The 14,328-nt window shown below is 41.3% G+C and overlaps 1 protein-coding gene across 3 annotated transcripts in view; it reads right to left on the bottom strand.

The window, feature by feature from the left end:
- Positions 1-688: 688 nt before the first annotated feature.
- The window catches only part of INF2 (inverted formin 2), an 88,973-nt gene continuing 75,333 nt past the window's right edge, over positions 689-14,328 (bottom strand). For 2 of the 3 annotated variants that reach the window (XM_042476268.1, XM_042476277.1), the window contains exons 20-23: positions 13,775-13,936; positions 11,586-12,362; positions 8,330-8,404; positions 689-5,607 (exon numbers count right to left, since the gene is read on the bottom strand). In XM_042476268.1, the coding sequence (XP_042332202.1) occupies positions 8,331-8,404; positions 11,586-12,362; positions 13,775-13,936 (1,013 nt within the window). In that variant the 3' untranslated portion in view covers positions 689-5,607; position 8,330. The remainder of the gene's footprint in view (positions 5,608-8,329; positions 8,405-11,585; positions 12,363-13,774; positions 13,937-14,328) is intronic. The other variant, XM_042476286.1, reaches the window with a different exon arrangement.

Here is a 14,328-nt window from a genome sequence, read left to right as displayed (position 1 = left end):
AATGTTCCCCAGTAGAAACTACTAAGGCATTTGTGGAAGCAATAGGCATAGGGTGCAAAACAACAGTTACTGCAGGCAGCCAGTGCCTTCCACATCAGTATGTTGGTCCATTTGGTCTGAGTTTCACTGCAGACTTCTAAAGAACTATCCAAGGGGTGAAAGCTATCCCCTAAAGAGGCTCAGCACCTTGGAAGATTCTTTTAAAGTTCAGATAGCTTGACAACAGTACATGTGAAAGGGATCTGGGAGCTTTGTTTGAGTGGTTGAAAGGTAGACCTACCTTAAATGCCTCAGAATGTCTTTTAATTACCTTAAAGTGAAATATCTAACAAAACACAATCCCATTTCAAGGAAAAACAAAACAAAAAACCCTGATAGAGCGGCTCTGCACTGCCCCTGGCAACAACACACCAAGGGTCCGCAAAATGCTGTTCTTTCTTAAAGCAGCAAAAAGCCATAATTGCCACCGTGGCAGGTGCTTTTCGCCGATTCTTCAGTGTAGCGCGTCTAAATGCTGTGCTGAAGAAGGGGTGTGACACCACCCACCATCTGATTGGGTGAGCGGTATGACACTGGCATTGGGAAGGAGTCGGGGTATCCGGCGTGTGGAATATTTCAATACTTCACATTTCAGTTTCATGAAATTCTTGTGCATTTTTTTAAAATAAAAAAAGGTCAAACTGGAAAGTTTATTAAATATAAGCAAGTTTATTGCACTCAGCTAGTATACATATGAACAAAGTTAAAAGACATTGTTGTGAAATTATCATCAGCCCATTCAGAGCTACCAATGGTTGTTGTTACCTTTAAGAACCAGGATTCTCAAAATATATTTTTAAACAAGATGACCATGAATTCCAGCTGCTTCTGGCAAGGATGGGTGGTGAAGAAATGGGAAATGCAGTAGCTGCAGCTTGACATGCAAGAATAAAAAGTTGTAGCTACACTCTCTTCTGCATGGTTCTTAAAAGTATTACTTTTTAAAAAACATCTACTAGAACAGATTCCAACCTCATAGCTTTCACCACTGTCACTGATTCTTACTGTGAAGATGAGAACTAAAGAAGGAAGACAACACACACCTCCCACCAAAGCAATAAATATAACAAAACATTACTGTATTGTAGATAGGTGGTTGCCATTCAGCATTATTAACTGCTTACATGTGTCTTGTACTTTACAGTATTATGTATTTATTACATTTATAATTTGGTTATGAATATAGTTTGAGGTGTCTTCCTTTCCTGATCCTCTTCCTTGGGGTGTCTTCCTTTTTTTTTTTTTTTTGGAGAATCTCTGTTTTTTGTTTTTGCCTATTGATTCTTGCCTACCTGGCATTTACTTGTTTCTCAGCTTCAACAGTAGTGTGCTATTATTTCCCCCAAATTGTCTCTTTTTATTCAAGCTTACTATACCCTGCAGAGGGGCAAGCCCTCCCCTGACTTTGGTGTTCCACTTATGTGGCTGTAGCTGACCCTGTGGACATGTCATCCCCAAGAGAAAAGCTATGATCAGGAACAGATACTAAGATTTGGCTCACAAAACCACCCATGCAGGTTACATGACTGACAATTTTAACACACATTGGCTGGCATTCTATTGCAGTCTAGCTTACCAAGTATCATTGTCTTTTCTAAAGACTCGCGTCTTCTTATGATATATCCAAAGTATGACAGTCTCAGTTTCCCTTATTCGTTTATATGTCCATTTTTTGGATGCTGCAGGGGTTGGTGTTTCTGTCTTCTCTCTGCAGTGCCCAAAGCCCCCTGCAACTTACTGAACAGCCTTGGCTGCCATCCCCTGCCCCAGCCATCCTCTCTTTTATGGGGTGCGGCCAGAATCATAGAAGTGTCTTCCTGTAGCCAGAGACAAAATGATGGCATCAGTGCTGAGATCCACCAGGTTCACTGGGGTCCATGTGTCAGAGCTGCTGTAATCATTCTGCATCTGTTTTGTGGACATAGCCAGACACTTCTCTGCTCCTGCCTGCTCCCATGAAGCAGGGAATGGCTGTGCTGGAGGGATGGCTTCAGTAACTTGAGGTATGGCTCAGCCTAGTATAGGCCCGCAGCCAGCCCTCCTATTTTACCTGTAATGCTACACTGAGCCGTATAGGATTCTTTGGACCTTTAAAAAAAAGGTTTATCCTGGTGGAAGCTATTGTCCTATGTATCTGGAGAGCACCAGCCTGCTGTTAAGGTCAGTTCTAAGCAGAAGAAACCACAACACAACATTCATCTCATTTTTGAAGAACACATACCTTCCCTTGGCCAGGAATCTGTCTGATTAATATTGTTACTATGCTCAGCTTATGAAATTATTTAACAATATATCAACATTATCTGAATAAGTATATACAAGATAGCAACTATGTACAAGTCTGTGATTCCCAACATTATTAACATTGACAAAAATATCTTAGTTACTATAAGAGTACACCAGGTTCCCATCATTAATGCCCAAACTGTTTACTTCCATTAATGCTATAGCCTGTATAGCTTTTATTCAGTTTAGGCAGAAAAAACCCCCAATACAAATAAAAAACACATTTAACTTAAGAGAATTGCTGCTGAAAAAGGTTTTGAGTAAGACTGTTGGTATTGACAGTACTCTGGCAGTAGCTGTTCTTGCAAAGTGATGGTGAATTTTGAGAACGTGATGCTGAATTGTGATGAGAAAATATCGTTAATAATAGATTTAATGAAAGGTAAAATCAGGAAATCCCATGTATCAAAGAAGAAGGTAGGAAAATAACTTAGAAAGCCAGTGTGGTGTAGTAGTTAACATGAGGATTTGGGAAATCTATTCCTACTCGCCATGAAACTTGGCTAATAAGGTGGTTTTGGGTCAAGTTCTCTTTCCTTCAGACTGGCTTCCCTTAGAGGGTGGTTGAGAGAATAAAGTAGTGGGGCAGCAGAGATGAGGCTATGTACAGCCCTTTAAACTAATTGGAGTAAAGACAAGATATCAACATGAATAATCATGAATCATGAATGCCTTTAAGAGTCAAGCCCTTGTTCAGGTTACAGAAAAGGGATAGTGGTTTTTGAACCCCCTTGTGTAAAACAACTGGGGAAAGTGTTTAAGGCCTGCCTGTCGGTCTGTTATTTTTAAAAAATGTTTTGCAAGATGTTGTTTCTTTTAAATACAAGGCAGCATTCAAAAATGTCACCCACACTTTACTAGTACAGTCCATTCTATTTCCTTGGAAACTGGCCACTTCATTCTGAGGCCTTTTGTTGCCGTTGCTGGAGTAAATGGAGGTGGAACGATTAGTGTCGGGGAATGCCAGGGCTAGAATGAAGCCTCTGTTTGACTGCCCTCAATATTGAGGGACTGCCACTTGGAGCATCTTCCCAACAGAGAAATTTTATCAAGTTCTGGACTGGCCCAAACCACCCAGTCTTGATAGGAAGCATTGTAGCGGGGGTTCTGTGTTTATAGCTGTTGGTTGGTTCTTAGTCTCTGGACTGCCCCATTGCTTAGTTCTGACAGCTGTCTGTAACTTGTCCTTGATCTACCAGATGATGTGGCTAAAAGACTATACAGATGCATGTTAAGCTTATGTGGACAATGTCATTGTATAATTTATAGTTTAGGTGGCATCAGTGACATCACTAGGGTTGGTGTTACCTGATGCAGTAACTCATAGTGTTACTTTGACCACCTCCTATTTCACACCATGCAGAATCCTTAGGAATGTTTTTTTGCACTACTGTTACTCATTAATCGTAACTCCATATAACACTGAATGTAATGCTAATAGTTATGACATAAAACAATTAGCAAAATTAAAATTATACCATCAAATTACAGTATCATATGCAGAGCCTAAATGGATTCACATGTACATAGTGAAGATTTGGTTAAATGTGATGCCTTTTTAAAAAAATAAATAAAAATAAAAACATTCAAACTAATTTAAATATTAAAAATTAAAATTTTGAATTTTGAAATTTTTATTTAAAAAAATTCTGGGGCCTCTCTTTTCTCCTCCTATTGAGTTTCACCCCACTCCCACCATCTCTTAAAGCGTTTTAAAGGAAATCAAGTGAATGCCACAGCCCCTTTCTACTGAAAGGCAGGTGTCTGAGAAACAGTGGTGTCACCTCCCCTTAGGGTGTCACCTGGTGCAGCCTGCACTCTCACACCTCCCTAGTGATGCCACTGGTTGGCACTGGACTTAGCTGTAGCTGGGTGGAAGTGGGAAAGTTTTATTTTTGTTTTGCAGCCACTCACTCACAAACCACGAGGCTGTGAACTCAATACCAGGCAGTGGCTCCGGGTCGACTCAGCCTTGCATCTTTCTGTAGGTCGCTAAAATGAGTACCCAGCTTGTTGGGGCAATTAACTTACACTTTGTAAACTGCTTAGGGGGTGTTTAAGTGCACTGATAAGCCGTATAGAAATGTACTTGCTATTGCTATTTGTTCCTTTTCGGTTCTTAAGAGAAATAATTAAACATCTCACCTAGCTTCCTGACTGGTGTGTCCTGCAAGTTTTTAGATGACAAGATCTATTTAAAAACGGGACCTCCATATTATTTGGTGTATTTTAGGATGTGTGCGAGAGAGCTGAATGAATAGGAGAATCAGGATATCTTTCCTCTTGCAATTTGCAGTATATCTTCATTCTTTGACCTATGATATCATCTAATGTGCATCTTCACTCACAATAGTAATTATGGTGAGCATACATCCTATATAATAGACCTTTATTCAAGGGTGAATAGTCCTTCACAAAAGGAAGCCTTCTGTTTGAAAGATCATCCAGACCAAGCCTGAAGAGAAAGAACCACAAAAAAGATGGGCAGAGGCCGACTTCAAAGTTATCTGTCAGCATTTAGCATCTGGATAGAGGATGAAGAAGAGGAAAATAGATCACCTGTTTAGTCCCTCTCACATGACCAGAGTTGTTTTGTATTCCTATTTAAAGATTTTTTTTTGAGTCTATATTTATCTACATAAATTGGGCAAATGTTACCCTAACCTGCATCCCTTTTCCTGCTGATACAGAAGTGGCCATCTTAACATGTCTTTGCAAGAACAGTTGGCTACTGGTCATGAAGCAGAGGATTTACATTTCCTATAGTGCAGTCTTACTATTTAAATACAAAAGTCTGTACCTTGGTCCCACATAGTGTTCAATAGTCCGTGACCTGTTAAGTGGAAAGTTAACAGTAGAACCTCCATTCAGAAGACAACAGTGCTGGCGTGCTTTAATTTCCCTGCCATTTGGTTTCAGAGGCACCAATTAACTCATACTTCCCTTTGCTCCTGCAGGAATTTGTTCACTGATAACTCATAAGAGTTTCATCCAATGTGAGCTTGACCAAAGCCCTTTCTCTAAGGCATTAACCAGAAGGGAATTTGTACAGAACTGGACCTTTGCCTAAGGCACATCTCAAAAGTGCTTTGATGCTTAGAACTTTTTTTTTTTTACATGTGGGTGTAATCTGCTATATATCCAAAGCTTTCCCCAGACAAATTTAAACCACCACCTCATTACCATGGCTGTTTTCCATAGCAGATGTTGACTGTTGCAGTACATGCTTCATGTTTTGTTCAAGCTTGGGGTTTTGTTATTTTTTCTGTCTTGCTGTGCCACCTGAAGAAGAAAAGCAGAAACCATTGTCCTTAGTGCCATTTTAAAGAATGAGGTTCCTTAACCCAGGGCTTGTACTTGGTATCTGCAATCTGCTTAGCTTTAACAGTATATCCTTGGACCATTTTGTGTGACCATAGCTGAGAATCATTTCAGTCTCGACACCTTCCAAACTGAAAGTGGTGAGGAAAGGGCAGTATGCTCATCCTTCCACATTTGTGGCTTTGAAGGTCCGCCAACACAATTCTATGGTCAACATTAACCAAAAGTCTCACTGAAGGACCTAGAGATTCCCAGAGAGAACACTCCACTAGGCATTTGTAGCTCCTCCAGGGCAATTCTATGGTCAATGTCTGGCAGATATTGACCACAAAGTTGTATTGGAGGACCCAGAGATTCCTAGAGTGGTGTTCTCTCAGGTAAAAACATAGTGTTTTTGTTATTTGCAGTTTTTCCACATTCACGGGGGTCCTGTGCCCCTAATCCCAGCAAATGTGGAGGGATGAGTGTAGGTTTAACTTTGAGTTCTGTTCCACAGGAAAGGGACTATCTGCAGGGACAGGAATGTACTGTACATTTTGGGGCTCTGCTCTCCATCTAATAAACCAAAAGGGCCTTCACTGAAAAGCTTCAATGCAAGAAAATTGCTTTTACAGTATATTCAGTCTTCAGGTATGTATGCACTGCCTTGGTGGGTAGTGGAGTCTCCTTCTTTTGAGGTATTTAAACAAAGGCTGGATGGCCATCAGAGGTGCTTTGATTCTGTGTTCCTGCATGGCAGGGGGTGGGACTGGATGGCCCTTGTGGTCTCTTCCAACTCTATGATGCTATAATTCTATGATAAGACTGCATTAATCGCCTTATTATTAAGATGAACATTTTAAAAGAGGATTGCTTCTTTTTTTAGCCCCATCTTCTAGACCCCCCCCATCTAGAGCAAGTGTGACTCTCCAGATGTTTCTGGACTGCAGCTCTCAGTTCCCCATGATTAGCTATGTTGGCTGGGGGCTGCTGGGCCTTGCAATCCAAAACATCTCAGAAATCACATGATTATCACTCATTTAGTTATAGAATTGTAGAGTTGGAAGAGACCACAAGGGCCATCCAGTCCAACCCCCTGCCATGCAGGAACTCTCAATCACTCGTGATCTAGAATAAACATGGGTGCCACACAATCCTGGCATAACTGGCCTTTGAGTGCCCTATCTTGCTCCTATCTAACTAAGCCTGACTATAACCACTCTAGTAGCTCTGCTCTTTGTTGTCAGTCCTCCAAGCAAAACCTCTGAAGTATCTGATAACTAGGTGACAAGTTGACTTGCTGCACTCAAAGGGCTGATTAGAATATGTGGCTGTCATAGCATCTGCTAAAGACAGGCAAGGATTCCTCTATCTATTTGGGTCTTCTTGGGAGGGGTGGATGAAAGAGGCTTAAGTCCCCCTGTGCAGCTCCAATGATTCCCAAATGTTGGTCTTCCAAGTGTTTTGGAATTCAGCTCTGAGAACCCAATGCTACCTTGGCCAACAGGAATTTTGGGAGCTGACATCCAAAACACCCAGAGAACCACAGTTTGGGAACCACTGCTTTAGCCTGAGGGATGATTGGGAAGATAAAGAAATTTGAATGTCATCTTAGCTAAGCAAGGGTGGGTGGGCTAGTGGTCTTAGTCCAGCTCTTGCTAAAAGTAATGGGTGATTGCTGGAATTACACTCCATAGTGTTTCTCCTGCTAACAGACAGTAAGTGGAAAAACATCTGAAACGTTTGGTGAAACAGATACATTGATCATATAAGATGTTGATTCATTTGATTATATTATGGCTGCTTGTAAACAAAACGGAAAGGAAAAAGAGCAACTATGTAACTGCAGAGAGGTTCATCTTCTTGTCCCAAGACAGATGAAATCTGAATAGTCTCATTCATCATTGGAGGAGAAAGGAATTTCTTTGGGCACGAAATAGCTAAAAGTCCCATAATAAGATTATTAGTACGAAAACTATTCTAACAACAGTTAGCAGGGCCTTGGGGCCCTCATCCCATCAAAGGCATTTCTTTTTGTGCAATGCTGATGTTCTCTTCTATATGCCCCTAACATCTCAGAGGGTGTTTGAAATTGGAACATCCCTCATTGGTATTATGGATTTTTATCAAACTGTGTATATCCACCCACAGAACAAATTCTCTTCCCTGCTACAACCTGGTGGGAATCAAAGGATTGTGCCCTTTACACACAATCTGTATGTAACATTTTGCCTTGGCCCTGGAGATTTGGAGTGAATAGTTTTGTTCAGAATACTGTTTAGCCAAAGAAGATGAACGTAACTGAAGTGACATTTTTACAAGATTTTAGGAAACAGAAAACAAGAATTATATAAAAAGTAGGACATTTGCTGTTATCCCAGCATATCTGACAACATTAAACAGTTTTAACAAAAGACAACATTTTTCCTGCAAGGAAATGATGATTGGCTGACACAGAAGACTTGATTCTGGACCCAATACTGAGCAAGGTAAAGTCTTGCTTGCAACTCCAGTAGCTGCAGGAATTGAGCCCAGATAGCAAAAATCACCAAAAAAGAAGAAATAATAAAAACAGCGCATATAATTAGCTACAGAGGCAGAAGCACAGCTTTACGTGGTGATGATCAACAGTATCATTAGGTGTATGTCAGTCTCAACATGACAGTTAGTTTACACAGAGAAGCGCCTCTGATGATTTACATACCTCACTGTATCTCACAACCTCTTTTTGTTTTATTATCTCCAGTATCAACCATCGCTTTTAAATCAGTGTCAACCACTGCTTTCAAATAAAAGAGAAGACACTGAATGTAGCCAGACAATATTATCAATATCAACTGTAACAACATGTCTATGGAGTTGAAGTCAGTGGGCAAGGAAACAGGGATGGCTGTTAATCAAAGACCTTGGAGCCAATTAATTACACAGATGCAGTCAATTAATTGATCGAGTATAGTTGAACATAAGTAAAACTGTTTTGAAGTGGAATGCAAACTTTATTATTAGTGTTTTTTTTACACAGAAAGTGCTAGCTAAATGGTGGTTGAAGTTGCTAGTGATAGATTTCCTTTGGTTAGCAGAATTGGAAGGTGGGTAATTCCCTCTTCCCCAGATATCCTTGTGCACCTCCAAAACCTGTGAGGTGTGTGGGGAAAACCACTAATGCTGTTTTTGGGTGGCATAACATTCCAGAGTGGAAGGGAAAGGAAGAAGATTTTACAGTCAAGTGCCAGGTCGTGGACCAATGCCTTAGAAATGGGGTTCCATTGTAAGTGGAGACAGGAGCCAAAGGGAGGAATGCCTCTTTTGAAATAGTGCTTGCCATTCTTGCAGTTTGAGGAAGGAACTGGCAAAAACACTTTCCTTGCCTAACAAAGCCCTTTGAAATTCATGGGGTCATCACAAATCAATAGATGACCCGTAGGCACACCCACTCACACATCAGTTTTTGCAGTAGTTGCATTAGAAATGGTACAGGTTGAATATCCCTTATCCAAAATGCTTGAGACCAGAAGTGTCCTGTATTTCTGATTTCTTTTTGGATTTTGGAGTACCTGTATTTCCATATACAGTGGGCTCTTCTTATCCATGGCCTTGCTATCAGAGGATTTGAGCTTCCACTGAAGGCAAGCCCTGTTGTTTTAAATGGATGTGCATGCCTGTGGCCGTGCCAGCAGCCACATGCACATCATATGGCCATAGGAAAGAGTGGGACTTGAGGTCCCTGTTTTTTGCTGTCCATGGGGGCTGAAGGGATCCCCCATGGATATGAAGAGGCAACTGTACATAATGAGTCATAGGCGGGTTACACACCGCCATTAAAGTACGCATGGAGCGTGTATTAGGGTTAGGAAGGGGCGGTGCTTCTGCACCCCCTAACCCTAGCATGCGCTCCGCGTGCACAAAATGGCGGCGGCCATTCCACACGGCCGCCGCAATGATGGCGTGACAAACACTCCGCCTCAAAATGAGGCGGCGCGGACATGACGCCATCGCTCTGCACGAGGGCGCTTAATGCACCCTTTGCGTGGAGCAGGAAGGAGCTCCGTTTCGGAGCTCCTTCCTGGTTTGCGTCGCTGGGCGCAGCCTTCAGACGACTGCGCCCAGCAACACAAGGGAGAAAGGGGCCAAGCGGCCCCTTTGTCCTCCTCCCCGCCGCCGCGGGGTGTCCTTGGGGCTTGAAGCCCCAAGGACACCCCTTTCCAGGCTGCGGGGAAGCGGCCTTTTGCCGCTTCCCCACAGCCTGGAAAGTGGCAGATCGGGGCCTCAGCAGCTGCCGTTCTGGCCACTGAGACCCCGATATACCGGGGAAAGGCGTGCCTACAGGCCTCCCCAAAGGGGCAGTCTGTAACACGCCATAATGAGTCTGTGAAGATACTGAGGATATGTGAAATGAAGGGATCCAAATCCAGTGTTTGGCACAAATTCATACCTCTCACCATTTCACAGATCCTTGTGTCTCTCTCCAGCCTTGCAAATACAGTACAAATACATAGCTCAAAAAGTTTTGGATCTTGCAACATTTTGGAAATTCCATATCAGGGATACTCAATCTGTATATCCATAATCCACAACTGTTTATATAATAATCTAATGCCTACTTATTAGGATAGGTTTTTTTTTAAAAATCCCTGTGTTTCTGAAGAAAACTGTCCCTCCTGAAGCTGCTATTTGTATTGGGAGAGAAGCTGCTATTGGAAGTAAAGGGAGCGTCTAGATATATGGTGTTGGGCTGGGTTGGTGAAGAGTGAATATTTTAATTAGAATCATAGTATGAAATCTTTCTGCATCTGCCGCTTTCCCATAGTTGCTCATTTTGAGGAAATAATGCACCTATGCATTTAACAATGTGCAACCCAGACTTAAATTATTAGGGGGAAAGCCAGATTAATGATTGCAGCAGATTTGGGAGGATAAAGCAGCCTACCTCAGATTAATTTTTGTTATTCTGGACTGAGATCCCATTAGAAGACAAAAATGGGCAAACTGCAAATTTTCCAATGGAGGAAAAAATGCTTGGTCTTTTCTATCATGCTTAAATTAGTACTGGAAGTTTTGAAATACTTTGCTGTACCTTGTTTCAAAACAGTATTTACTTCATTTCATTTCTATGCAGCCTTTCTCCCAGAAAGAGACTCATTGTGGTGCAGTGCAGAGATAAAAACAGTAGCTTCCACTGTGTGTAAGAATATTTAATTCCAAGATAGCATTTTACTAAAATACAGTACACTGTTCTGCACACTGATAATTAATCCTCTTTTAAAAAAAGATCCCAGGTTCCAGCCTTCTATCCCTGGAATTATTTTTTAATAGCGCTGATGCAACAGTTCTCAAAATTTGCCAGTTTGAAAGTGGCCTGTGAAAAGGAGGGGAATATTTCATCACACTTCCCCTTTCATTCTGTTTTTTCACTCCTTCTTCACTACCTAATTATGATAGTGAATGTGTTCATTGCTCCTGCTGCAGACCATTCCTTCCTGATAAGAAGGGGAGCAGAAAGGATTCCCTTTGGACTGAACTGATTTAAAACAACAAAAATAATGGTTTCATCACAAAGTCAATTCAGAGTAATGGCTTCCTACCCATACTTATGTCTTGTGTTGCTTTATTATTATTTTTTAAAGGAAAAATGGTGCCCAGCAGAAGCAAGGACTATGGCTGCCATAGTGAAAAAAATTTTTGCTCTTCCCACCCGACTCAAATCAACAGAAGGTAGAATAGGGCCTACATTTACTTATTAATCCTATCTGGAATAGAATCATTGAATCAACTGAATTTAATATGTGTTGACTTACTAAGTTCCCACAAGTGAAATGGGTCTACATTGGTTAGGACTAACAATTAAATGTAGGCCTCATTCTCTTCAAAGCCCGAGACTTCAAAGCCAGCAACAAAGTTTTGCTGGTGAGGGCTTTTTGGCTCAGCTCTAATCTTCAACATCTGAAATAAAAATGACTTACTTGAATGACCCTTGCTGTGCCTCTTTTTCTTTCGTCGCTTGGCTGAGCCTTTTTGGCTATCTTTTTCTAAAAGGGCTTGTTCTGAAGGGACCATAGCTGAACAAGTAGAATCAGTCAGTGGCTCATCTGAAAAGGACTTTTCATGAGAGATATCAAGCAAGGAGTCTATGGAAGGCTCATCATTTTCTTTCGTTGATTCCTTTGTTGTCACAGTCTGAGGGACCATCACTTCAGGAGTCAGCAGCCCTTTGGGTTTCCCAGAAATTTCCTTGATTTCATTGTCTTTTTGGATAGGGCTGCTTACTTGATCATTTGAATGTAAGTTGTTCTGTGAACAAACAACTTCAGATCTGGCATCTGAGTCTCCTGAGCCAACTAGATCACCTCCACTTTTCAAGCTGGATGAATCAGTGCTCCCAAACTTTATAAAAGAAGATGACTGAGATAATTCTAAATCATTATAATTCACATCCTGGATGCTGGGAGAGGCAGTCCTCTCTTGCAAATCTGTTCCATTGTTGGGCTCCACAACTCCTTCCAAGGTAAAGGAATTTAAGGAGGTCTTCTCAAGACAGGGCTGGGTTGGAGAATGTCTGCCATTTCCAACATTATCGATAGATGTGTGGGAAGCTGGAGAGTCAACAACATCCTTTTGCTTATTGTTTGTAGCATTTGCTTCAGAAACAACTGTTTTTTCTGGTAACCCTTGCAGGTTATTTTTTATGGTCACACGATCTTCCTCCTTCACTGAGTCTTTTGTAGCCTGAAAGTTTGGGTCTGAAAATCAAGAAAATGCACGAGGTTCAATTCTGTTTCTGGTGTCAGCATTTTGTGTATGACAAACCAAGAGATGGTCCTTGATAAATATTCACAGATGGGTTCAATTGCTACTCATTTGTTTTGTCTTTCCCCACCACAGAAGGGGAGAAAAAATAGAATTCATCTTGGGTACAATCATAGTTTGTATTTAAATGCTTTCCCCCCAACTGATTACAGGCTATGTCCTGTATGTGTATAAGTCCCTACCTCCAATCAAACCAAATTGCCTTAGGGCATGTCTACATGAGCCAATTAAACTGGGTTTTTCGCCACCCTCACCGCAGCCTGTCTATGCGACGTAGGGCCAAATCCCCCATTCAAGTGTGGACTGTCCTCATGACATAAGGCTAGGTGAACACCAAATCTCTCCTATCCCAATATTAAATAGCAATAGCAATAGCATATCTGGTCACCCTGAGTTAGCCACCTTCCCCCCCCCCCCCCCCCCCCCCCGTGATGCCATTTAGTGGCCAGTGCAATGGTTCAATGGGGCTTGCTTGCTGCTGAGCACAGAGTTCACTTTTAGAGCACAGCATGTGGGAACATTAGGTTTCACTGTTCTCTTCCCATTTACTTATTATCCATGAAGACAATCCTGCTGCATTGCAATTAGCAATAGAAAAAAAAAATATTTGATGCCTATGGTAGATTTATCTCTGTTACTGATGGCTGCTGTGTATATGTTGGGAGGAGTTATTTTTTATTGGTATTGCAGTTGTTGTGATGTAGTGGTCTGAGTATTGGACTGCAGTTCTGGAGACCAGGATTTGCTTTCCCGCTTGGCCATGAAACCATTTGGTGACCTTGAACAGGACACATGCTCCCAGTCTCAGAGGAAGGCAATGGCAAACCTCCTTTGAACAAATCTTGCCAAGAAAACCCCATGAGAGGGTCTTAGAATCACCACACGCTGGAAATGACTTAAAGGCACACAGTAACAACACAAATTGCAGTTGAGCAGGGAAAGAAAAAACCTCTCCTGATTTATAGCTGTCTTGACAGAAATCAACATCCTGTGTTTACTATTAAACAAGCAAAACTCCCTGAAAGGTAGCAATGAATTTACTATTACATGATTGCACATTAGGTTTTGATGGGGTCCCAAATAACAGTCAGATAAAATAATTTGCTCACAGAAAACTAACATGTCAGGGAGCATAATGCTTGCCCAGAGTGCTTTCTGATGGACAATTCCTGGTGCTAGCAGTCAAAAGACATTCTGCTGCTATTGTATCTTTGTTTGTTTGATAGCGTAGCCAGATGCACAACAATGTCCATCTCTGTTTTAAAAGGAAGCATGCCTGCTAGGAAGCCTTTTTTGTGCATACCAAATGAGGAGAAGCTGGAGATGAACAGTTTTTGAGTCTTACCAGTGTCTTTCCCTTTTTGAGGCTGACTGGGTGAGCCTTTGGCAGGAGTGTCTGGGTCACCTTTGTTCCTGGCAGTTTTCCGCAGCTGGAACCCTTTCCTTATATCAGCCAGTAAGGCATCGATAACACACACTTCATCTTGCTTCACGACTCCTTTCTTAACTGTATTTAGAAATCAAAAAAAGACTTAGCTGAATACTTAGGATGATGGGGTGGGCATGTTTGAACCAGCATTTTATTTTTGTTCAGTCACTGCCTCCTTTTCACTTGGATCTACTTGTACAGGTAAGTGAACTGCATTGAAAACATACTGTGGTTGAAGCAGGTTTAAAGCAAGGCTATTCACACTTACTTGAAACATTTTTGTTGAGGAACTGTTTTTAGAGAACTAATAGGAATGTAGTAAATTCAGTAATAGTGTTTTATCAATCGTTTTTGTAATATTGTATTATTTTATTGATGTAGTCCTGCCTTGATCCTTGGGAGAGGCGGGAAATATAAACATTATTATTATTATTATTATTATTATTATTATTATTATTATTATTATTATT

This window comes from Sceloporus undulatus, chromosome 1 (assembly GCF_019175285.1).
Source record: "Sceloporus undulatus isolate JIND9_A2432 ecotype Alabama chromosome 1, SceUnd_v1.1, whole genome shotgun sequence".
Taxonomy (NCBI): domain Eukaryota; kingdom Metazoa; phylum Chordata; class Lepidosauria; order Squamata; family Phrynosomatidae; genus Sceloporus; species Sceloporus undulatus.
The sequence above is the reverse complement of the archived record's forward strand: the minus strand, read 5'-3'. Positions and strand labels throughout refer to the sequence as shown.